Here is a 22,678-nt window from a genome sequence, read left to right on the forward strand (position 1 = left end):
CATGGTCAACCTGGATGGCAGAGTTCCACAGCCTAAAAGGTGTAACTCATATCTCCCTCATGACCAGAAAAGCGAGCATCTTGATGGCCTCCAGCTCTCTTCATGCCGCGCTCATGTACAAAGTCAATGTAGCTGCTGTGCCCAGTCCAGGGTCATGGCACAACCTCTGTGTTCCCCTGGCTTCCACCACACCCACGGTGCTCACTGGTAGCAGAGAGCCATTTCCTGTTGTGTTAGTCTGCAGAAGAATTCCGTGAAGGTGCTCTCCCTCCACCGGCAGAGGATCAGAGGATGAGGGAGGAGTCAGGAGACCTCGCAAACCAAGCTTGCTGGGAGTCATTAGCATAGTGGGTTGAAGCAGTCTGCACACTGAGATCTTCAGGTTCTCTCGTGTCCTCTGTAGGCAATGTCGGCAGTACCGCTTGCTGGCCTTCTGTCAAAGGAGCTCGACCTTCTTGCTTTGTTAGTTTTTTTGGTCTGATACTGTTTTCCCACTACATCTAAATCGTGATCCTGGTCAGATGAATCTTGATTGATGGGAACTCTTTTGAACAGGTCCTCAGAGGCAGAAGAAGGCATAGTCCTCCATGATGCATTTCTGTAAGGGTTTGCAGACTTTTGGATGATCTAAAGACAAAGGCTTGTTCTTGCTCCATGTCCTGGTCTTCATCTTCCGTGACCACTGGAGTTAATTTATTCTTAAAATCCAATCTGATTATCTTGGGTCAGAAAAATAAGCTGATTTTGGTCTCTCCTTCAAAAACAAGGACTCCTGTTGGGGTTAATTCCAAGCCATAGTCGTTCCCATTTCTATCCTTGACCACGTGTGTATCAACTTGATACATTTCTAGCTGTTGACTTTATTCAGATAATTGGTTCCAGTTTGTGATGGTGTCTGACCTCTGTATTCCTCCCATTTCTCAGAAAGTAGCCAGTTCCATCTTTTCAGTCCTGAACTCGGAGGTGAGTCCAGGACTATGTCCCGTACATTCATTGTCACCAACTTCAGCTTGCAGGTCATAAGCTGCCAGCTGAACTGCTGTATCAAAGGGAGACTAATTTCCCACTGAGAATATCTTGTTTTAACTGAATAACAATTAAATACCAATTAGCTCTTCATGAAGATTATCTGGTTCCAAGAAATAAAACTTAAAGATGAAGAAAATAGGGTGAACCAATTTTTGCTTGCTTTTTTGTACCATCCAACCAATGTGCTACTTGGGCTGAATCCATGAATCTCAGACCAAAATAGTCACTTTCCATCGATTCAAGTGATACATAATTTGACCCAACAGCTCTTTCCCTTTGGCCTTCTTTTGGCAAGTCCACTCTAGCCAGAAGACACACCCTGCGTGTGGCATCTCCAGCGGCAAGAGTGTAGGTGCAATGCACTGTGCCTCTCAGAGTCACTTCTCAGCGTGTTTGCATGTAGACCGGTGGCCAGGAAGCTCAGCATTTCTGCCACTGTACTGGGAGGGAGGTTGTGAAGACCATGTAGCAACAGAGAACACAATGACTGGTATTTGACCCCTGGGAGAGATGCCCAGCTGGCTTGAGGGGAGGATGGGTCTCAATTGACACTGAGAATCCCCCTGGAGGCACTTTCTTAATTGAGGTTCCTTCCTTTCCGATGACTTTAGCTAGTGACAAGCTGACACAAGTTTGTCCAGCACAGCCTTTGTCTTACCTTCAAGAGAACTGTCCAGGTGAGGCTCCACCAAGGTGAAGCAAGTCTTCATTGACGCAGAACTCCAGATCTCATGAAGCAGCAATGTACCCATTCACAAACATCCAGTCCTGTGAATTCCCAAACTTAAAGACCCAGAAGGTGAGAGGAACGGTTTCTTCCAGCACTATGGGATAGAGGTTTCAGGGCCGGGTTATCCCCATCATGCGTTTCTGGCTCACAGAAAAGTCTAACAAACCACACACTGCTTCTGGGTTAGAAGCATTTCATTGGCTCCGTGGGGAAGCCAGGGGTATCTGTTCTTCCCCCATTGTTCATTCCCCTTGAACTCAGTGTCACAATCCCCTTAACAACTCAGGGAAAGCCCAAGACCAGGTTTTGGGATCTGATTGGAGCCACAGTTGAAGGAAGTGCTCCCCAGAGAAGTACAATGTGGATCCCAGAGAGCACTAGCAATGGCCATTTCTCGGGGGGACCTACAGTGCCGTCTTCAGGTAGAGAATTCAGAAGCATGGCAGAAATCATGAGCCTACTCTGTGACACTTTCTGTATCTTTATCTTTTTCTTTCCTTTTCATACACGAGCAGACACAAGGACAAAGCAAGGCTAGGGAGAACTGAACATCTATTCCTGAGAACTTGTTCTTTGCTGCATTTTATGGAACTGGGGCCACTTTAAAGCAGAAAATGTATAGAAACAGAAATTTGTCTATGTTTGTGATCTGGTCTGGTCACAGAACAAGTTAGAAAATGGAACAGTTTGGCCTAATATGGAAACTTGGACTATAACGGAGTTTTATATCTGGATGGGTTCTGCACAGAGATGAGGATGGATCTCCAATCTTTTTCTTCTTTTAGATGAATCCATTCTTGTTGTTGAGAGTGTCATTTCAATCACAACATTTCTCCCTTCCCTTCCCTCCCTCTCAAGGGTCTGCTGGTCTCAGTATCCAGATCTTGATGTCGCTGTGATGAACCCCACTGGGGGTAGCTTATAAGATTTGTTAGCCTCATTGAATGAATGTACAATGATTCCTCTAATTTAGTCCTTGTTTGGAATGTTCCAGTCAGTGTTTATATATGTTTACTTTAAATGTCTTAAAATCATAAAAATTCATAACATTTGCTGTAATTTCCTTTTTCTTTTTCTAGTGGTGCTGGAGATTGGCGCAGGGCCCTGCCCACAGCTGGTAGATGCTCAATCTCTAAGATTTAGCTCCTGTGCACAGAAGGCATGTGCTCCACCAGTAAGCTTTAGCTCCAACTTCTGGAATTTTCTGAAGCAAAGGACAAATTTGAAGACAGCACAAAACTACAGTTCACAATCGCTAACACAGCAATCCCAGGCCCAAGGGCCTGAGAATTTGTCACACAGAAAGATTGTGTTCCCACCATTCCCAGGGGCAGCCATGGAGCTCACTTCTTTTCCCTTTCCCAGGGAGTGCAGGCTTGTCTGCATCCCATGCCAACTCAACATGGGATAGAGACACCGAGGGCACAGGATAGAAGCTTGGCCACAATTCAGAGAAGGGACAGTGTCAATTAATTTTTTTTCCCTTTGCCAGGGTGAGCTCCAGCAAGATCCTACTACCTCCCATTCCTGCCTGACTCTCCAGGGTCACTTGAGGCCCCAGATCTCAGGGACAGGGCCTAGAACACAGAAGTTCTAGGGGGAAAGGGAGGTGGGCCAGCCTCACAAGGAGATATGTCCTGCATGGATGGGACTATGACCACAAATGTATAACTTGGGAATGTGGGCTCATGTGATAAAGGGTGTTTGCAAATGTGATTAAATGAAGGATGCCAGACTCATCTGAAGAGCAGCCATCCTGCCATCCCCTGCGCCATCATTCCTTTACCCTGGCTCCACCGACGAGCACCTAGTGTGTCTCCTGAGTTGACTGTGTTGAATACTGCAGTAGACAGGGTGGGGTATAGGGCGTAGATATTCTTAGAGTGACTTGAGTTCCATTGGATGTACACCCAGGGGTTGCACAGCTGGCTTCTATGGTACTTCTGCTTTTAGGTTGTCTGTCTGTCTGTTTGTTTTGTTTTTAAAGAAATCTCGTACAGATTTCCACTAGTTGTACCATATTTCTACCCACTAACGTCAACATTTCCTTTCTCCCTCCCTCCCTCCCTCCCTCTCTTCCTTCCTTCCTATTTCCCTCCCTCCACTTTCTTTTTATTTCTTGAGATAGGATGACATGTAGCACAGACTGGCTTCAAATTTGTTAGACAGCTGAAAATGACTTGGAACTCTTGATCTACCTCCCGAACACTGGGATTACATGGTGTGCTACTGTATTAGTCAAACTGAAAGCCTTCTGTATTACTCAAATTCCCCAGATCAGTTGAATAACAGAACTTATAGAATGAATATCTCTCTCTCTCTCTCTCTCTCTCTCTCTCTCTCTCTCTCTCTCTCTCTCTCTCTCTCTCTCTCTCTTTCTCTCTCTCTCCATATAAATTTGAATACATATATATGTATATATACGTGTATATATACGTATATATACATATATATGAGATTTATTAGAATGGCTTACAGGCTGTGGTCCAGCTAATCTAACAATGGCTGCCGAAGAATAGAAGATCCAAGAATCCAGGACTTCTTCAGTCCATGAGGCTAGATGTCTCATCCAGTCTTCAGATACACTGTAATCCCAAAGAAGCAGGCTCTCTTGCCAGTGCAGGAATGGACTTGCTACTGAGGCAAATGCAAGCAGGCCCAGAGCAAAGTTTCCTTTTTTGTGTCTTTAGACAGGCTCCCAGAAGATGGGGTGGCCCAGATTAGAGGTGGGTCATCCAACTCCAAAGATCTGGGTAAAAGGCGTGTCTTCCCTTCTCAGAGATCCTGATTAGAAATGCATCTTCAAATGAGGCAAATGTCCCTTACAGGTGTGCTTCTCCATTTGGGGGTTTTAGTTAATTCCAGATGCAGTCAAGTTGACAACCAAAACTAGCCACCACAGCTTCAAAGCCTGGTGACAACCATTGTGCCCAAGATGGGGCAAGATGTGATCTTGGTCGACTGCATTTTCCTGACAGGAACATGTTGAATCTTTTTCCGTATATTAGAAATTCTTACATTACACTTATTTATACATACATATGGCTGTGCACATATCATGGCACGCATGTGAAGGCCACTTGAAGGAGTTGGCATTCACCTCCCACCAGATGGGTCCTAGGGACCAAACTCAAGTTGTGAGCCTTGGCGGCAGGTGCCATTATCCACTGACTCCTAACACTGGACCCGTTTTTCTTATATATAGGTGATTTGTGATTTTGTTGTTGATGCTGTTTGGGTCTTGAGATGTAGCCTCGCCCTGTAGCCCAGGCTAGCCTTAATCTTACAGTAATCTTCCCGCTTCAGCCTCCAAGTGCTGCGATTGCAGTCATGAGCCACAAGCCTTCCGTGCACCGCACTTGAGAACTGGTTATTCTATTGATGTGTGCATCACTGAAAGAAATGCTTGTTCTTCTGCTTATTCCTCTGGGTTCTTCATATAGTCTATATGTTAATTCCCTGTCATGTGACTGGCTTTGAAGATTTCTTTCCATTCTGCAGGCTGTCTTCAGGGTGTTGTTTTCCTTGCTACGCAGAAGGCTTTCAGCTCGCTACACTCGGCTTCCCAGTTATTGGTGTTCCCAAGGCACTGGAGTCTTTCCAGATCGTGTGTCTATTTCACTCTCTTGCTTTCCTCTAAGAGTTTCAGCTCCCCACACCTTACATTAAAGTCTTCTTGTGAGTTGGTGTTTGTGCAACGTGAGATACAGGGATGGGGACTCTCCATTCTTCACATACGGATACCCAGTTTCCCCACATCGTGTGATGAAGAGTCTGTCTTTTCTTCTGCATATATTTGTGATGCCTTTGTTGAGAATCAGGTACTATGGCTGTGTGGGCTTTTTTCCGGGCCCTCTCCAGCTCCATCTCAGTGTGCCAATAGCGTGCTGGTTTTGCTACTATGAATCTACAGTGCAATGTAAAATCAGATATTATGACTCCCCCAGGATTCCCCTTTTGCTTGGGATTGTTTTGGCTTTTCTGGGTCTTTAGTACTTCCTTATAAATTTCAGGAGAATTTTTTTTCTAAGAAATACTTATTTTATTGGGCCTCTGTTAGGTTTGCTTGTTACATAGCAAAAACTGACTGATACAGTTCTCAGGAAGCTGACCGTTACCAAGAGCAATGTGATAGAGGCGGGTGAAGCTGCAAGGTCCCTGCTGAGAGAGTGTCTGCCCTGGGTACTGTAGTCAGCTGACATCCTTCCAAGGAGCCAGGGCAGCATTTTAGCTAATGTTCTCTCCCTGAATAGCTCCAGCCTGACTGAGTAAAACAGGAGTTCTCTGTTGGGGCAGTGTCTCTCTCCAAGAGATTGAGGCTCTTCCTACTCGATCTCTCCTAGTTCCTTCCTCCTCTCCATTCAGCAGACTGTACTGTGAGCCAAAAGCCTCCCTCCCGCCTGCTCTGCTCTGTATCTTCCAAAGAATCACCCCTGAAGCACATGTACTTCTGACTCTACCTCTGTGGCTGCTTCACCGAGGCCCCAGTGACACAGCAGAGACTAAAGAACTCCACGGAGGACTCGGCTCGTTCCTGACCACCTCAGGGTGGACAGTGGTAGTTTTTTATCTGAAGACTGTGGAGAACAGATTCTTAGCTGATTTCAAATTGCTCTCTGGGTGGGCTTTCTTGATGACTCATAATAGGTCATGAAGGCACACAGTAGAGTAAGAATTCTATAGTAAGATGATTTGCACGCTACCCCAAGACAGATGGGAAACTAAGGGCTTAGCAGGAAGTGGACCCCGAGCAAACTGTCCTAATAGTGTATGGCGGGTGTTTGTTTCTCTCTTAGTTACCATGAAATACCTCACCTCCTCCTCCAGTTATAATGTCATCTGACCAGAGCTGGAATTGACCAAATGGAGATAAATATCAGGCAGGTAGAGCTCCGCCGATTCTGGTTGACTCTGACTGCAGGACAATGGTCTGGGAGTTCGAGGCGCACTTGCATTGCAGCAAATGAGGTGGCTTCAGGGTGGGGAGGCTCAGAGCTAACATAAGAGAGTTAACCTTTCACCAGCGGTGGAAGAGAGCTGCTGGTGCTGACCTGTACAGGCTGAGCCTCAAGTGGGTCGTGGAGCGCAGATGCACTTGAATCCCGTGGTCTCTGGGAGGTGCTGAGTTGGGCCACACTTCAGAGGGAAAGAGTTATTAGAGGGATTATTGATGCCATAGGCAGACAAACAGCCCGGTGAGGAGGAAGAGACAAAGTGAAACTCCTCTCTCTTATTTCTGAGAAATGAACAAGGCCCCATGTCACTTAAGTAGCTCATAGGATGTAGTTGCAGGCTATTTGTCCCTGGTTGCTCTGTGGTTGAGGAAGGATTTATTTAACGTGTGTCCTTGATATGTGATGTTCACCACAGCCCTTGGCTTCTAGGGGAACCCAGCACACTTCTTTTGAGGAAGTCAGAACTAATTCATTGTGGTGGCACTTGTCAGATCTCCGAGGCAGTGAGGATTACAGAGGCATGTTCTATCTCTGACGTCAGGGAGGCTGAAATGGGCAGGGCCAGACCCAGGATCTAACATTCAGTTCATTACCACCAGGACCTAGAAAAAATCAAGTTGAGGTGACAGACAGATCACACCCTGGACTCACTTCACTTCAGAACTGGGCCTGCCAAGAGTGGGAGGAGAATGGAGCATAGCAGGACCCCATTTCCTTTCCTGTGAGCGCACGCGGTGCCCCAGGAACCATTTCCCTTCCTGTGAGCGTGTGCAGTGCCCCAGGCAGGGGGGCCCAGTAGAGAGGCTGCCAGTCTAGATCCCTGCCCTGGTCTCTGGCTCCACTCTTACTGTTCTTGCTCCCGCTCTCCTTTAGAGCAGGGATAGACCTGTCGTTCTTCAGACCCACAGCACTCTGGGGATGTGAGGACACAGTGGATGTGCAGAATTCACGTCGTCTTTCTCAGTCACCTGCATGCATTGATAAAACTCAAGCTGTACGATTTTAAGACTTTGGGAGGGGACACTAAGACCTGTGGTTAGCCGTGGATGCCTCCCCCTGGTGACAAGAAACTGCCCAGGGAAGGTGTTAGGAAGGAAGCCAGGTGAATGACAAATCTGCAAGGGGAGAGAGGGTCCTGTGTAAGCTTGGGTGTCATCTCAGAAGGGACATCCCCTGGAGATGTCCATCCCCAGGTGTCAGACCCGAATGGGTTTCCAGTTTGCTTTGCAAGTTCATTTCCAGACCAACAAACAGTCCCCAAGGAGAAGAGAGCAGCGTGGCTCTCCTCCCCTGTGGAAGTCAGACCTGATGCTCTGGAAATGTCACTCGCATGCTGAGTTGGGGACCAAGGGGTGGTATGTGCCCCGCCCCAGAATGCACTATCGCTGCTTGACTTGTCACACAGTAGAATTAAAGGCAAGAGAGATGGACGGGTGTCCATGCAAGTGGAGTATAGGCCAGTGAGGTCCCTGTGCTGTCGTGGGTACTTTGGGCATAACTGAAACTGTCACTTAACAGAGTGGTCCTGCTACCACTTTCAAATATGGGAGTTCCAGGCTTCCCTGAGCACATTTCCCCTCTAATTCTTAAATAGCAATACTGGCTGGCTATCTCTTCAAGACTTGAGTTTTCTAGTTTCTCTCTGAGCTAAACTTTAAAGCTTGGGATCTCTAATAGTGGAAATCAAGACCAGCAGCACAGATTTTCTGGCCTTTTGTAGGTCTTCCCTGTAGCCAGCAGGTGGCACCATAGCCTCATTTCTACAGGCTTCGGGCTGTCACCAGCCGCTTATCAGGCAGTTGGAAGGAAGGTTATTTGGAAGGGTCACCTAGGCTGCTGCTATTCAGCAGATTTCGCAAGTGACTCTAGCTCCTCCCTGTGGCCTTAGGCATAACTAGACGAGTCCCAGTTGGAGGCTACACCTGATTGGTAGATCCCAGCTCTGAGGGGGCTTCCCCCACCACACCTTCTCTCTAAACTGGAAAAAGCTAGTTCTGCTGAGGTGGAATCGGCCCTGGGGACTGTGTGTGAAGGGAAGAGGGCTAGGAGATTGGTAGCAGCAACTTCCCTGGCTCACCCACCCCTGCCTCTGGAGTATTCTGAGGCAGATCCTCCCTGATCTAGGGGCAGCCATCTTTAGCGTCGCTCTACCTGTAGCCCTGGGTTGTGGTCGTGTGCACAGCCCATCTGCCCATCATTCATTCTTTCACTGAGCAGCTACTTAGTTCCAGATGCCGACGTGGCACTGACCTGGAGGAGACATAAATTTAGGGATAGGGAGGAAGACCCTTAAACACGGGCAAAGAAGATGGCCCATGTCACAGAGGAGAGAAGGGCATCTCTCTCCAGGGACGGTCAAGAAGAATTATTGGGCTGGGGGTTTTATGACTATCAGCAGAGGAGACCATTCTTGATGTGGAGATAGGGAGCTACAAACCATTCCACACCGTAGTGACGATCACAACTCTACCCACTTGGGGGGCTATGGCTATGGTGACAGGCAGGTGGACAGCGGTGAGGGGGGCAGAGACAAGGACACCAGCCCTGAAGCCCAGATATGAACTGGGAGGGGCACCATGCAGGGAGTGAGACCAGGCAGAGCAACGCATCACCGAGAGGCAGTGGAAAAAAACACCTTTTTGTCGTAACATACTTTTAGTGAGCTTTCCCATCACGTAGCTAGTTCAGCAGCAATCACAAGAGTTAGCATTTTATTGAATACTTGTTATGAATCGGCACTTCTGAAGCATGTTACATGTGCTTTTCCACCTGCTCCGAGTCAACTCACTGAGGTAGGGACTGTTAACATGGATGAGACAACCGAGAACAAACTCATACACGGGGATTCAGGATATGAGCTGAACAATACCCTAGTTAGAGCCCACACCTCTCTGCCCCTCCCTGTGGGCACTTCAGCCCCCAGCAGAGTCTCAGGAGGGAGGCCAGGCCCTCACTTATGATGTCTGGTGGAGGTCAACCGGCTAAGATGGCCAGACAGACTGATTGGTGGGAGGAGGAGCCTAAGGGGGAAGGATGAAGTCCTCCTGAGGTGAGGGAAGAAGAGCCTGCTTTCCTGGCCTCCCTGCCAGGGGCATGTCGGGTGGCAGACGCTGGCAGTGCCCCCTTTTTTCCAGCAGCATGCCCTCTGCTTCCCCCCAAGAAAAGCCCCAAGTTCAGGCCGCAGGCGGGAGGCTTTATTGGGAATGGGGCAGTAGAGTTCTGGGCAAGGACACATGGCCCTGCTCGGAGAACCAAGGCTCAGGTCAAGCCCAAGGGCCTTGCCTCGGGGAGCTCTCTTCCCTCACCACTGAACTTTCCAATATTTCTTTTTCTAGCAAGTGAGATAAGCCATCCCTACCCACCAGCATCCTCCAGAAACAGTGACTCACAGCTACCCGTGGGGAGCCAGGAGTGAGTTTTGCCTGGACTGCATCTTGTATGGCAGGCACAGGACCCTTCTCAGCATATCAGGGTTTGCCCAGCACCCCACTTCCCAGCCTCTCAGGGTGGGGACAAAATGAGGCAGTAGGTGGGACACAAGATCTCCAGTCATTTTCCCCCTGCTTTGTCCCCTTCTGGCAGCAGTGGCCCTGTGGAGGGCAGCCGGGTAACCGTGCCCTGCCCTGCCCTGCCTGTGTGGGCCCCTCAGCGCCTGTGCTCTCACCCAGGCCTCCTCCTCTTACTGGCAGGATTCTTCAGCCATCACTTTTACAAGGCATGAATAGGGCTGGGACCTGGCCAGGTATTTCTTAGTGGCTACAAAAACAACAGTAGATGCCCAACTTGGGGGTCGCTTTCCCCCAGTTACCTGTCTGCTTGTGGCAGGATGAATCGTGAAGGGCCAACACTGGCTTTGAGACCTTAGCTTTGGGAGCCCTGAACATTCTATAGCCTCCCCAATGCTGGGCAGAAAGACGGGGTAAAGCCGGTCCTGAGCTGGGCCTGGGAGGAGCAGGAACAAAAATAACCCGGTACAGGCTCCTGCTGGGGCCAGAAATAGCATAGTGACAAGTGCCTTGTAACACCCTGGGCACACAGCAGCAGGGAGGCTGAGCCGAGGAGGGTCTTGTCACACAGCAGACCCTCACCTGGCCAAGGGGCTCGCACCCCATCCACTCTACATACCATATTTTACTCTCCATGTGCCCACATAAGTGAGTGGGGGCCCGAGGGACTGCAATTTAGGACAGGGAATCCGGAGAGATGCTAAACTTGGGCTTGGCCTTCGCCACAGCTACACTGCGCTTGCGCAGGGGCCCTCGTGCTGAGGCGAGAGTCAGAGCATCCAGCAGGCTGCGGTCCTCATCAAGTTGGCGAGCTGTGCAGAGTGGTGTGGGCACTTTAACGGTGTTACCAAATTTGGAGTAGTCCACAGAATATCGGCCGTCCTCCTCGGCCACAATGGGAACAAAGCGCTGCCCCCATAGAATCTCGTCAGCTAGGTAGGAGGTGCGGGCCTGTGTGGTAATGCCTGTAGTTTCTACCACGCCTTCCAGAATGACAATGATCTCCAGGTCTTGGTGGTGGTGCAGGTCACTAGGAGCCAGGTCGTAGAGAGGGCTGTTGGAGTCGATGACGTGGTAGATGATGAGCGGGGCCACCAGGAAGATGCTGTTGCCACCCACGCCATTCTCCATGGGGATGTCCACCTGGTGGAGAGGCACGACCTCACCCTCAGGGCTGGTGGTCTTGCGCACCACCTGCATGTGGATGGTGGCGCTGATGATCATGCTCTTTCGGAGATCCCCCACGCGAAGCATGAAGCAGAGGCGGCCATGTCGCAGGGTGATCACAGCATGCTTGCTGAAGATGAGGGTTTCTGCTCTCCGATGGGCCTGCGCCGTCTTCATGAAGATGCAGCCCAGCATGATGGCATTGATCATTAGCCCTACGATATTCTGTACAATGAGAATCAGGATGGCCAGAGGACATTCCTCTGTCACCATGCGCCCGCCGAAACCAATAGTCACCTGGACCTCGATGGAGAAGAGGAAGGCAGACGAAAAGGAGTGGATGCTTGTGACGCAGGGCACAGTGGTGCCCTCTCCGGGGGCCAGGTCACCGTGGGAGAAGGCAATGAGCCACCAGACCATGGCGAAGAGCAGCCAGCTGCACAGGAAGGACATGGTGAAAATGAGCAGCGTGTGGGGCCATTTGAGGTCCACCAGCGTGGTGAACACATCCTGCAGGAAGCGGCCCTGCTCTCGAATGTTCTTGTGGGCGACGTTGCAGTTGCCTTTCTTGGACACGAAGCGGGCCCTCCTTTCCCGAGCACGATACCTGGGCTCTGTAGGGTCCTCTGCCAGACGGGTCAGCACGTATTCCTCAGGGATAATGCCCTTTCGGGACAGCATGGCTCCGTTGGCCCCAGGAAGGGGCTTCCCCCATGGGGGAGCACTACACTGACCTTGCCTATGGTCTCTTTGTGGGATCCCCTCTTTGAGCTCTCTCCTCCTTGGGCTACCCTAAGCTTGTACCAACCTCTTGCCTGAAATGCCCCCAGCTGGGTCCTGCTTCTCTTTACACCAGTTTCAAATGCTAGCTCCACCTGCTCCTTGCTTACTGAACCCACAAACCAGCCTGCTCCCTACCTGGCCCTGGATCCCCGCTAAGCTATCTACCACCACCCCTGAACCTACCCTGAACTCCCTTTCCCTGGCTGAGCCTTTCTTCTCAAACCACCTCAGGACTTACCACCTCCAGCCCTCACTCGATCCCCGCTGTTCTCTGGTCTCACCCACTCTGTCCCCTCCAGACTCCAGCTTCACTTCTTGACCCAGTCTCCCCTCCAGGTGTGTTCCCTGACTCCCCACCCCACCTCTCCCCTAGCGCCCCCGCCGCTCTCCCGATCCTTCTCTAGCTCTCGTCCTCTCTGTCTCCTTGGGATCCCGCGCCCTTCGAGTCACCCCGCCACCAGCTGCGCTCGGGATCCCCTCGCCCTCCACCGCCCAGGCCCCACTAGCTCCGTGTCGCGGCCTCCCTGCTGCCCTGCCGCCCGCCCGAGTTCCCCGCCGCTCCGTCCCCGCCCCGCCTGTCGCCGCCGCACCTGCTCCTGCCGCTCAAGCCGCGGCCACCTCCCAGCCCCCTCCCACTCCGGTGCTCACTCCCGGCCGGCTTCCAGGGCTTGTGTCTGTCTGCGAGCCGGTCTTCGGGCGCCGACCCATGCGAGGTGGGGGTGGAAGGCTGCGGGCGGGGGGCTCCCGAGAGCAAGTGCAGACTCCGCCGCCAGGGGGCGCCAGATCGGCTCCCGAGCGGAGGACTGGGGCAGGCCTGGGCATAAGCCCCGCCCACAGAGGATTCTCGCCCCACCCTCGCCTGCTGCCATCCTCAGCCAGTCTATAGCACTTTCTTCAAGTGGAAAAGTCTTCTAAAGACGTTCCTTTTGTGAAATTCTCTTAGTCTGGCTCAGGAGTTCCTGGAGCCCTGACTTCTATTTTCCCCAGTCCGCAGTTGGCTCTTACCTGTCTCTCACACAGCACTTGATTCCCAGGGAAAGAAGGCCGTGAGAGTGATTGATTCAATCCTGAGGCTAGGATGAGATAAAACAATAGCCTCAGGACTCCTCAACTAACTATTCTTCCATTTAAGAGTTATTCTTGATCCTACATTTGTTTGTTAGTTTGTTTATTTGTCTGTTCACTTATTTGAGACAGGATTTCTAGTAGACAAGGTGACTTCACACTTGCTATCTAACAGAGGATAACCTTGAACTTCTGATCCTCCTGCTTCCACTGCCAGAGTACTAGGATTGCAGGGGCAGTGGCTACCACCCCTGAATTTTAAGAGGACTGCTGCATTTGCTTTGTACTCTGTACACTTTCACCCTGATTTCTTCCCCTTTAACCATGGGTGGTGTTGGAATCTGGGCCTAAGGAGCTTGAGCAGAGGGGGTGACTGATGTTATTGTCAAGAAAAGTGGTTATGTTTCCCTTGCCGATGTCACTATAGAGCAGTCCCTGAAGGCTGTTGGGTCACCTGTAATGCAATGGTATGTTCTGGGGTTCAGATCCTTTAAGACAAACCCAGCCCCTTTTGTGATTTGAGTGAGGATCTGAGGCAGGGGCTAGAGTAACAGTGGTACTGGGAATTCGGGATACTACGGAACATTTCCATATTGAGTAGGGGTCGTTCAGAGAGAGAGTTGTCTTCTATCTCTCCAATTCCACCTATAGGTTGAGTGGTCCCTGTTACAAAGAGTGAGATCAATACTATACTAATTGGGCATTATTACCGAAGGCAGAGAACATCAAACAAGTTGAATAGAAACTAGGAAGTCCAAGGACACAGTTAAACGGGAAATCTGAGGCCACTTCAACATTTATCCATCAAAAAAGAACCCTTGGAGAACTCCGGCAACTTTGGCTATCTTTCAGAAGTCCCTGAGGGAAAGGAGGCATCACAGGTAGGCTTGCTTAGCCCAGTAGGTAGTACCAGGATAGGGTGGAGCAGGAGCAGGCTTTGATGGGCATATGCAAGAGTCTGTTCTGATCATAGTGACCGGATATGGCCCACATGGTGGAAAGATACAAGTCTGAGCTGGTGGGCCATTAATTAGATCATCGCAGAGGGATCTGAACCAGGATGGCCTTGGGCATGCTCTTCCTCTGCTGCTTCCTTGTGGTGTGAGTCCTTCCCTGGCAGAGCAGAGCCCCTTATCCCTCCCTGTGTCTGCTCCTGGAAGTCCCGAGTGGAAGGAACTGCTGGTCCCACAGAGGCCTCTTAGGGCTGGCAAGGCAGGCCCTGCCCTTCCATATGCCCTTAGCTAATCCCTACCCCAGGAGATAGGAGGCTACTCAAAGGGCTCTGCCTTCTCTGATTCCCTGTTGCTCATAGCCATCTCCCCAAACACTGTACTTGTCCAGTTCTTTCCCCCAGAAGCCTATCCCACCCACATGCCCTAGGATTAAGGGTCTTTGATGCCTCCCTACCGCCTTATCCCGCCATACCCCACATGAACCACATGGCACGCCTACTTCCACTGTCACTCCTGCTGCGTGATCCCCACCTCTCTCTCCACCCGTCTTTCTGATTATCTAATTTCTTCCCTCTTACACCCAGCACGAATCCTGCCTTTCCCAGGCAGCCTGCCAGGCTGAGCTCTCCCTGATTGAGTTACTCTGGCTCTGGGCACTTCAGCCTTGCCGGGCTCCCTCTGGTGACCGATGAACTTTCCTTATGTTGTAGAGCTCTGGCCCTCCTGCAGTCCTGAGAGATGAAGGCCTAGCTCTGCAACCCCAGAGTCTCATAAGTCAATGAGGCGATAAGCAGGCGGGATGCAAATTATAACCAAATGTATGTAAATGAGCACCTGCCATTTCTTGGTGCCAACAGGGTTGGGACAAGCTGTTGTTTTGGTCTCCTGGTGTCTAGTCCCTGGCATCTTTGAGCCACCACCTGGCTGACTTGTACAGGGATGGCTCAGGGACCACCCTTCTCCCACTTCTGAATGCTTGTGGGTGGAGGAGGGAGGCGGAGATAGTGGCTTGAGATCCTGGCCTAGCAAGCAGAGTATTCCAGAACTCTACCAAATGACTGGGTGGGGGTGAGGGTGTGACCAGGTGAGGCCCTGAGATTCGGGTCTAGGGCTTCACTGGCATATTGGGGAAGAACACCTCATTTTCCTCCTGGTGGCTCCAGGACAGGGTGTAAGCTCAAGCTACTACTAGCCGTCTGTCATCAGACACGAGGGAAATAGCATTCAGAAATGGAGGCACCATCCTGATGTCACACACCTGGAGAAGCATTCCTCCAGTCTCGTGATCACAGTGAATTCAAGTTCTTGTTAAAGCCATGCTGTTCCTGTTGGAGGAGATGCTGGGTGCCAGACCCCACCATTATAACCCAGGTGAGCAGTAGAGTACCGTTGGATGGCGACCTGCTCCTTTATCTGATGGGGCTGCCACTGAGCCGTTACCCCCCTTGCTGTGGACTGAATTCCATCCCTAAATTAAGATACCGTTCTCAGTTACATTTATTTGGGGCCATGAGGAGATAATTAAGGTTCAGTGAGGTTGTGGTAGGAGCTAATTCAGTATGACTAGGGACTTCGAGGAACAACGTCCCAGGAGAAACCAAAGCACCTTGGTCTTGACTCTCAGCCTCCAGGATAGGGAGAGATACATTTTTCTGCGAAAAGCCACCCAGACTGTGGCATTTTGTTATGGCAGCTGGAACTGCCTGATACAGATCAGAAACATGATTTTTGCCTCTGTTCGCATGGCATCTTCAAGTCTGCTCGGTTCCAAAGGCTGGCTGATTTCTTGCACCCACGGGGTACTGTTGCCCCCCCCCCATAGAGCCAAGGCCTCCAGTAGCAAATAATTAATTTATTTACAAATGTTTTACACTTAGAAATCCTAGGCAGGCTAGTGGGGCGTGGGGTGGCACTTTGGCGCCAGCAAGTCACTTGTCCGCACGGACAAAGGAGGCGAATACGCTGTCCTTTTGGTTGAGAAGTGTCTCCGGCTTGTCAAACTCCAGGATAGCACCCCTCTTCAGGACCATCACCAGGTCTGCACTTAGGATGGTGTGCACACGGTGCTGGGTGAACAGGAGGGGCTGGTGTGTGTGGCGGGCGGGACAGCGGAGGAACCCTGTCCTCCCCCAGCCCGGAGGAGGCCGCTATGCCTCTGCCCGGCCACCACTTCTTTTTTCATGTAGTTCTGACAGACCTGAGGCTAACTATGTAGCCAAGGATAAGTTTGAACTTTTGTTCTCCATTCCTGAGTGCTGGGATCACAGTGTTAGCACCATGTCCCGTTCCTGCAGTGCTGGGGACTGAACTCAAGGCTGCACACCTGCCAGGAAAGCATTCTCCACAACCCTGTCTGTCTCCTGTCTGAGGCGGTGCTTCCAAACTGGGGTGGCCTTGATCCAAACCCTCTACCCTTCTCTCCTCCATAAAACCTTAGCTCGGCCCCCACCTCCCATCCTCAAGACTTACAGACTCCATCTCCAGGCCCTCATTTTCAATGAGAAGCAACCCCAGCCTAGCTCACAGGGCTTTAGGGAACAGTCTCTCTTGGAATCCAGAGAAATAGGGACAAGGCCTGAGGCAAGTAAAAGAGTAAATCTCGACACCCCAACATTCTGCTCTGCCCTTCTGCCAGCTCTCTGGACTCACTGTGAGGACTCTAGGGTCTTTCCCTGCCTACAGGAACGAGTCCACTGGTGACACTCCCAAAGGCGACCTTTCCACCACACACAGTGGCCCCTTACCGCAATGGTGACCACAGTGCGGTCTGCGAAGGCTGTCATCACCACTTTCTGGAGGATGTTTTCCTGTCAGGTGGAGGTGGTAGCTAGTGATTCATCTGCTCTGTGGATGGGATCTGGGATGGCTCTGGGAACATGGGGTCCCGTTCCCATTCACCCCAGCTCCTAATTCTATGCCCATCTTCTCTCTGGTCAGTCCCAGAGGACTGACCAGGTTCTCAACACTCAAGGGCTGAACTTGCTTTTGCCACATACCCCTTGATATGAATTAAATGTCAACTTGAGGCTAGGGACCACTCTATGCCAGCTGCTCCCTGACATGCCATCCCAGGACCAACCGTAGCCATGTCGATGGAGGCAGTTGCTTCATCCATGATAAAGATGCTGGTCTTCCTCACAAAGGCCCTAGCCAGGCAGAACAGCTGCCTCTGGCCTTGGCTAAAATTCTCCCCTCCTTCTGTGATGATGGCGTCTGGAGAGGCAGAACCAAGTTAGTTCTGGCTGCGAATACAGTAGCCCCATGGCTTGTGAGATGTAAGGAGCACATGTACAGGGCCCACGGATGCGGCTGTGTCAGGGTGTGTGCAGGGATGATGCAGCCGATACAAGAGGGCATCCATCTGCATGGATATGATGTGCAGTGGCCATCCTGGGGCAGCGCACTGCTGGCCCTGGGCAATCCTGAAGCCTGGGCCAGAAGGTTGAAACAGTGACGCCAAAGCTTGTCTAGCCCCACGGTACCTACACCGTGGCTCTGACTGATCCGGAACTGGAGCAGCATCCTGCCAATAGGCTGTATGACGCCTGTCTTTTATCTATGTCCACAGTGACTCCTCCCCAGGGCGGATGGACAGGCAAAACAGGGCTAGAGATACACTGTGGTATGGCGGACTTGCTCCATATCTCCCAGGGACCCTGAATGTCCCCTGTGCTAGACTCTGAGCAAGGTGAGTTGTATGATCAGAGGCGAATTGTTTAACCTTTGAACCCAGTATGGTGAAAGGTGGGGCTACATGGTCACTGAGTTCTAGCTAGATTCAGGGCTCCAAACTGGGGGCTCATCTTAGCCATGGGTGTGAAGTTTCCCCCGCAAACCCATCTGCGCAAGGAGCAGTCACCCAGGCCTCCTGGCAGCGCCTTCACCACCAGCTTCAGCTGGGCGATCTCCAGAGCCTCCCACAGTGTGTTGTCTGAGCATTTCTTCTCGGGGTCCAGGTTGAATCTGGGGGGAGGCACAGAGAGCCCTCAGGGAGCAGGGTTCTGCCTTCATCCCCAGAGTAGGGCTTGTGACTGGGGACTGACAACCTGGTGCAGGAGGGGTGCACTGAGGAGGTGGCAGTGAGTAGAGCACTTGGAAGAGCTGGTGTGGGGGAGCCAAAAGCACCCTCTTAAGCCTAGTGAAGGCGGCCTTCTGGGGACTCCCACCTGTGCTCAGAGAGCAAGGCTGGCCCGGGGCTCTCACCTGATGGTGCCACTGAAGAGGACAGGGTCCTGCAGAATGATGGACAGGCGTGAGCGTAGTGTGTGCAACGGCAGCTTGGCGATGTCAATGCCATCAATGATGATGCGCCCTGTATGGTGATGATGTCATAGGTCATGTGCCACCAGGGTAGGAGTGGTGCTGGGCACGGATTCAGCCTGGGACACGGATCCCAGCGAGGATCCCGAAAGGCAATGACTGTCATGGGGTTTCCTGTGACATCCCAACTAGAGGCCAGGACTGAGGTCTTGCTTGGTGACTGTGGGCACACGTGTGGCAGCTAACACACAAATCACCTTCAAACATATCCACCATTCGGAAAAAGGCCAGAGAAAAGGAGGACTTCCCGCTGCCTGTGCGGCCGCAGATCCCAATCTGGAAGCAGAGAAGCAGGAGCACCCTGTGGCCCTGGGGTATGCACGGGTGTGGGAGGTCACAGCACTGTGGCCCTGGGGTATGCACGGGTGTGGGAGGTCACAGCACTGTGTCCCTGGGGTATGCGGGGATGTGGAAGGTCACAGCACTGTGGCTCTGGGGCATGCAAGGTGTGGGAGGACACAGCACTGTGGCCCTGGGGGATGAACAGATGTGGGAGGTCACAGCACTATGGCCCTGGGGGATGCAAGGTGGGGGAGGTCACAGCACTGTGGCACTGAGGGGATGAACAGGTGTGGGAGGTCACAGCACTGTGGCCCTGGGGGGATGAACAGGTGTGGGAGGTCACAGCACTGTGGCCCTGGGGGGATGAACAGGTGTGGGAGGTCACAGCACTGTGGCCCTGGGGGGATGAACAGGTGTGGGAGGTCACAGCACTGTGGCCCTGGGGGGATGAACAGGTGTGGGGGGTCACAGCACTGTGGCACTGAGGGGATGAACAGGTGTGGGAGGTCACAGCACTGTGGCTCTGGGGGATGCAAGGTGTGGGAGGACACAGCACTGTGGCCCTGGGGTATGCATGGTGTGGGAGGTCACAGCACTGTAACCCTGGGTTATTGGGGTATGTGGGGATGTGGGAGGTCACAGCACTGTGGCCCTGGGCATGTATAGGTGGAGGAAGTCACAGTGTTGTGACCGTGAGGTGTGTGCTGGTATGGAGGTCATGGCATCTCCTCTTGTCTTGGTTTTCTGACCAGCTTCTCTTTGGCCAGGCTGGAGCCAGGGTCAAGCTTGCTTCCTATGGTGGTTCAGAGGGGGCTCTCTGGGGGACCCAAGAGTAGAGTGCAGGTAGAGATGGCTAGTTGTGCAGGCCTAGGAATGGGTCTGCAGGGAAGACCTGCATCTTGTTTGGCAGCGGTCCAGGAGGGAAGGCCCCAATGTGCCCCCATGTGCAAGGGCAGGACGATGTGGGATGGTGAGTGTGATGTGTGGGGATGTATTTGCTTCTCCACCAGCAGTAGGGCCATGCCTGATCCTACTGCTTCCTGGTTCTCGGGTCCTAAGAGAACTTACATAAAGGACTGATACAGAGACCAAAGTGACACAGAAGGGCCAAAGGGGAGGAGACAGGCAGGGGTAGAGATACTGCCCAAGGCAATGACAGTAAGGCAAAAGGACACAAAGAGGGACAGAGAGACAAGGGCAGAGAAGGAGGGACACAGCAGAGATGGGCTGAATGAGGATAGGATTCAGAGTGCTGGACACTGGCAGCTTCTCTCAGCCTCTGCTCTGAGGCTCAAGGGAGAGTCATGGATCCCCTGTAGAGAAGAGGCAAAGCCCCCTAAACTAAGGAAGTCCGAGATGGATGCCTCTGTGATGGTAGGGTCTGAGGGTAGGAAGAGGGCCACCGCTGACTGTTGCCCACCCAAGGGGTCCCACCCAGCTGACCTTCTGTCCTGGAGAGATGAGGGCGTTGACATGCTTCAGCACAGGCTTCAGGGAGCTGTCATAGCGCACACTCAGGTTTTGAATTTGGATCTTCCCTTGGTCTGGCCAGTTCTTGGGGATCAACGATGGTGCTGAGAGCCAGGCTGGGGGTCAGCCACCAAACGTAGGCCACTCCTAGCACCCCGAAAGGCCACCTCCCCACTCCGGGAATACCCTCTACAGGTTCTCACCCAGGAGCCCCTCGTAGCTCTCTGCCTCAGTTTTCAGAAGTGCATGGATACGCTTCACAGCCCCCAACTGAATCTCCATGTCCGCCAGGTTCCTCACCATCCAGTTGAGGTAGTTAGAGACCTATGCAGACGAGCTGGTCACAACGGCTCAGTGGTCACTGCTTTCTGCTTGACCTTCCGGATGACTCTGCTTACTCTGAGGACTAGGAGCCACTGGAAACTGCCTGGGAAGGGGCACCCTGGAGCCATGAGAGGCTACAATGGCAGTGGCTCTTCATCCATCAATCAGCAACGCCTAGGTGGGTGTCACCATCTCCCCCATATCTCAGTGGAGGGCAGTGCCCTTGGTGCCCAAGAGGGTACCTGACTCCTCCCGCCCCCGCCCGCCTCCACTCACCATCAAGGCGTAGGTGAGGCCCAGGCCTACCAGACCAGCAGAGAGCTCCCTGTGTAGGGAGTTGGAGATGGAGGTGGCAGCCGCAATGAGCACCACACATGCTCCGATGTACTCCTGAGGAAGGACAGCGGCTGGCCTGGGCTGTTGTGGGTCAGAGCCTCACCTTGGGGCAGAGAGTAGCTCAACCAGCCTGAGCCCCGGCCCCATACTCCCACAGCAGACACACAAGGGGCTGGCGGAAGCTGAGGCCTAGGAGGTAATGTTCACTCCAAGGTTGTGCACCCTGCTTCCTAAGGAAGCGTGTCTCACCACCGGCTTCAATAAGCCTTCACATGTGTGCATCAATGGCCCACTGAAGGCACACACTTGCCAGCTACCCACTTTGGACAGGATCTTATAGCCCAGGTGGGCCTGAAACTTCGTAGTCTTTTCTGCTAACCCCAGAGTGCTGGGATTACAAACATGGTGTGGGCTTTGGGCATGCCAGGCAAACACTCTCCCGGCTGAGCTGCATCCCCATTTGCAACACCTCCACTGTCCTTAATGTCTACACCCTGCACATGTCCACTTTCCTTGTTCCTGGAACACCTCTGGGGTCTATGGGATGGAGACGCAGGTTAGACGTGGAGGGCTGCCAGGGCTGGAGAACAGGAAGGCTCTGGGTCCCCACTATCAGCCAGTCCCTTTTGTTCTTCATCTGTTCCCCCTGTTCCAGCCCCACGTTCCCACCAGAACCCTGTCCCAGGCCCCAGAGTGGGATGGCACTTGCCATGCGGACTTCCAGCCACCTGTTGGCTGCCGTGAGGAAGAGGGAGGCAATGTTGTTGGAGTCTGTATATTCTAGAAGCTTCTGCTGGAACCGGGCCTCGTACCTGGAGAGTGAGCAAGATGTGACGGTGGGAGGTGTCCAGGTGGACACACTTCTCGCTTACAGAGGGCTCTCGGCAGCCCCCAAACAGGCTTGCTCTTAGGTTGACTTCACAAGTGGTCCCTGCCCCTCTGTCCACCTCTCTCCTGCTTCTGGCCCACAGGTGTCCTGTATTTTTCTCTATGGGGAGACAGCTTATTCTTTCAAAGTCACAGAGTGTGTCCCCGCTGAGAACATCAATGGTATCCAGCATAAGAACCACGTCCTGGTCAGGGCCAGTTATCAGCCTTATGTCCTGCCACCACGATGCAGCAGCCTCCCAAGCCTGCTCGGGGTTCATGGCAACATCTCTCACCCCCAAGCCCTTGGCTCATGCTCCTTCCATCACCTGGAAGCTTTTCTTCTTGCTCTTTAAAAATCTGGTCCCTTCTCAACTCTCAGGCCTGACCTTGACTGCTGCCTCCTCAGAGACACCTCCATGGCTCCTCTCCCCCACCCCAGGGGCTACCCCGACTCCTCCCTACCCCTCAATGGCCACTCCGCACCTCTATGAGCATGTCTCTGCAGCCTGTTAGCTGCTCAGAGTCTGCTGGAACACTCCCTTCTCTGGCATGACCCAGCTCGCTCCCCAGACTGGCGAGTTATGAGGAGGGCAGTGTGTATGCGCAGCTTTGGAGCCTGGCACTATCATGAAAACATCAGGGACAAGTGAGCTGACCCTCCGATAAGGCCTGGCCCTCTCAGGCAGGTAGGATCATTCTGGACAAAGATCTCTGGGCTTTCTGTCTGAACCGCCAGGCCTGGTCATTTCTCCTGCATCACAGTACACAGACCTGCCTCCTCTGATGGTATGGGCTCCTCTGCCACCTCCTTCAGACCCCTAGAAGTACTTGTTTAATGATGAACAAAGAGACCATGAGAAGCCATCTTGACACCAAACAGGGAAAAAA

The 22,678-nt window shown here is 52.3% G+C and overlaps 2 protein-coding genes and 1 pseudogene across 2 annotated transcripts in view; all 3 read right to left on the bottom strand.

Moving 5' to 3' along the window:
* Positions 1-152: 152 nt before the first annotated feature.
* LOC119802952 lies at positions 153-1,781 on the bottom strand (annotated as a pseudogene).
* A 9,114-nt stretch (positions 1,782-10,895) lies between these two features.
* On the bottom strand, positions 10,896-12,068 carry Kcnj11 (potassium inwardly rectifying channel subfamily J member 11). Its single transcript, XM_038314127.1, has one exon. The coding sequence runs from the start codon at positions 12,066-12,068 to the stop codon at positions 10,896-10,898; it is 1,173 nt and encodes a 390-aa protein (XP_038170055.1).
* A 4,758-nt stretch (positions 12,069-16,826) lies between these two features.
* Positions 16,827-22,678, bottom strand: part of Abcc8 (ATP binding cassette subfamily C member 8) — a 69,495-nt gene continuing 63,643 nt past the window's right edge. Inside the window, exons 30-38 of the mRNA XM_038313551.1 lie at positions 21,630-21,732; positions 20,861-20,974; positions 20,464-20,584; positions 20,234-20,364; positions 18,706-18,784; positions 18,392-18,500; positions 18,048-18,151; positions 17,268-17,401; positions 16,827-16,995 (exon numbers count right to left, since the gene is read on the bottom strand). Of these exons, the coding sequence (XP_038169479.1) occupies positions 16,834-16,995; positions 17,268-17,401; positions 18,048-18,151; positions 18,392-18,500; positions 18,706-18,784; positions 20,234-20,364; positions 20,464-20,584; positions 20,861-20,974; positions 21,630-21,732 (1,057 nt within the window). The 3' untranslated portion in view covers positions 16,827-16,833. The remainder of the gene's footprint in view (positions 16,996-17,267; positions 17,402-18,047; positions 18,152-18,391; positions 18,501-18,705; positions 18,785-20,233; positions 20,365-20,463; positions 20,585-20,860; positions 20,975-21,629; positions 21,733-22,678) is intronic.

Source organism: Arvicola amphibius, chromosome 12 (genome assembly GCF_903992535.2).
Source record: "Arvicola amphibius chromosome 12, mArvAmp1.2, whole genome shotgun sequence".
Lineage (NCBI taxonomy): Eukaryota > Metazoa > Chordata > Mammalia > Rodentia > Cricetidae > Arvicola > Arvicola amphibius.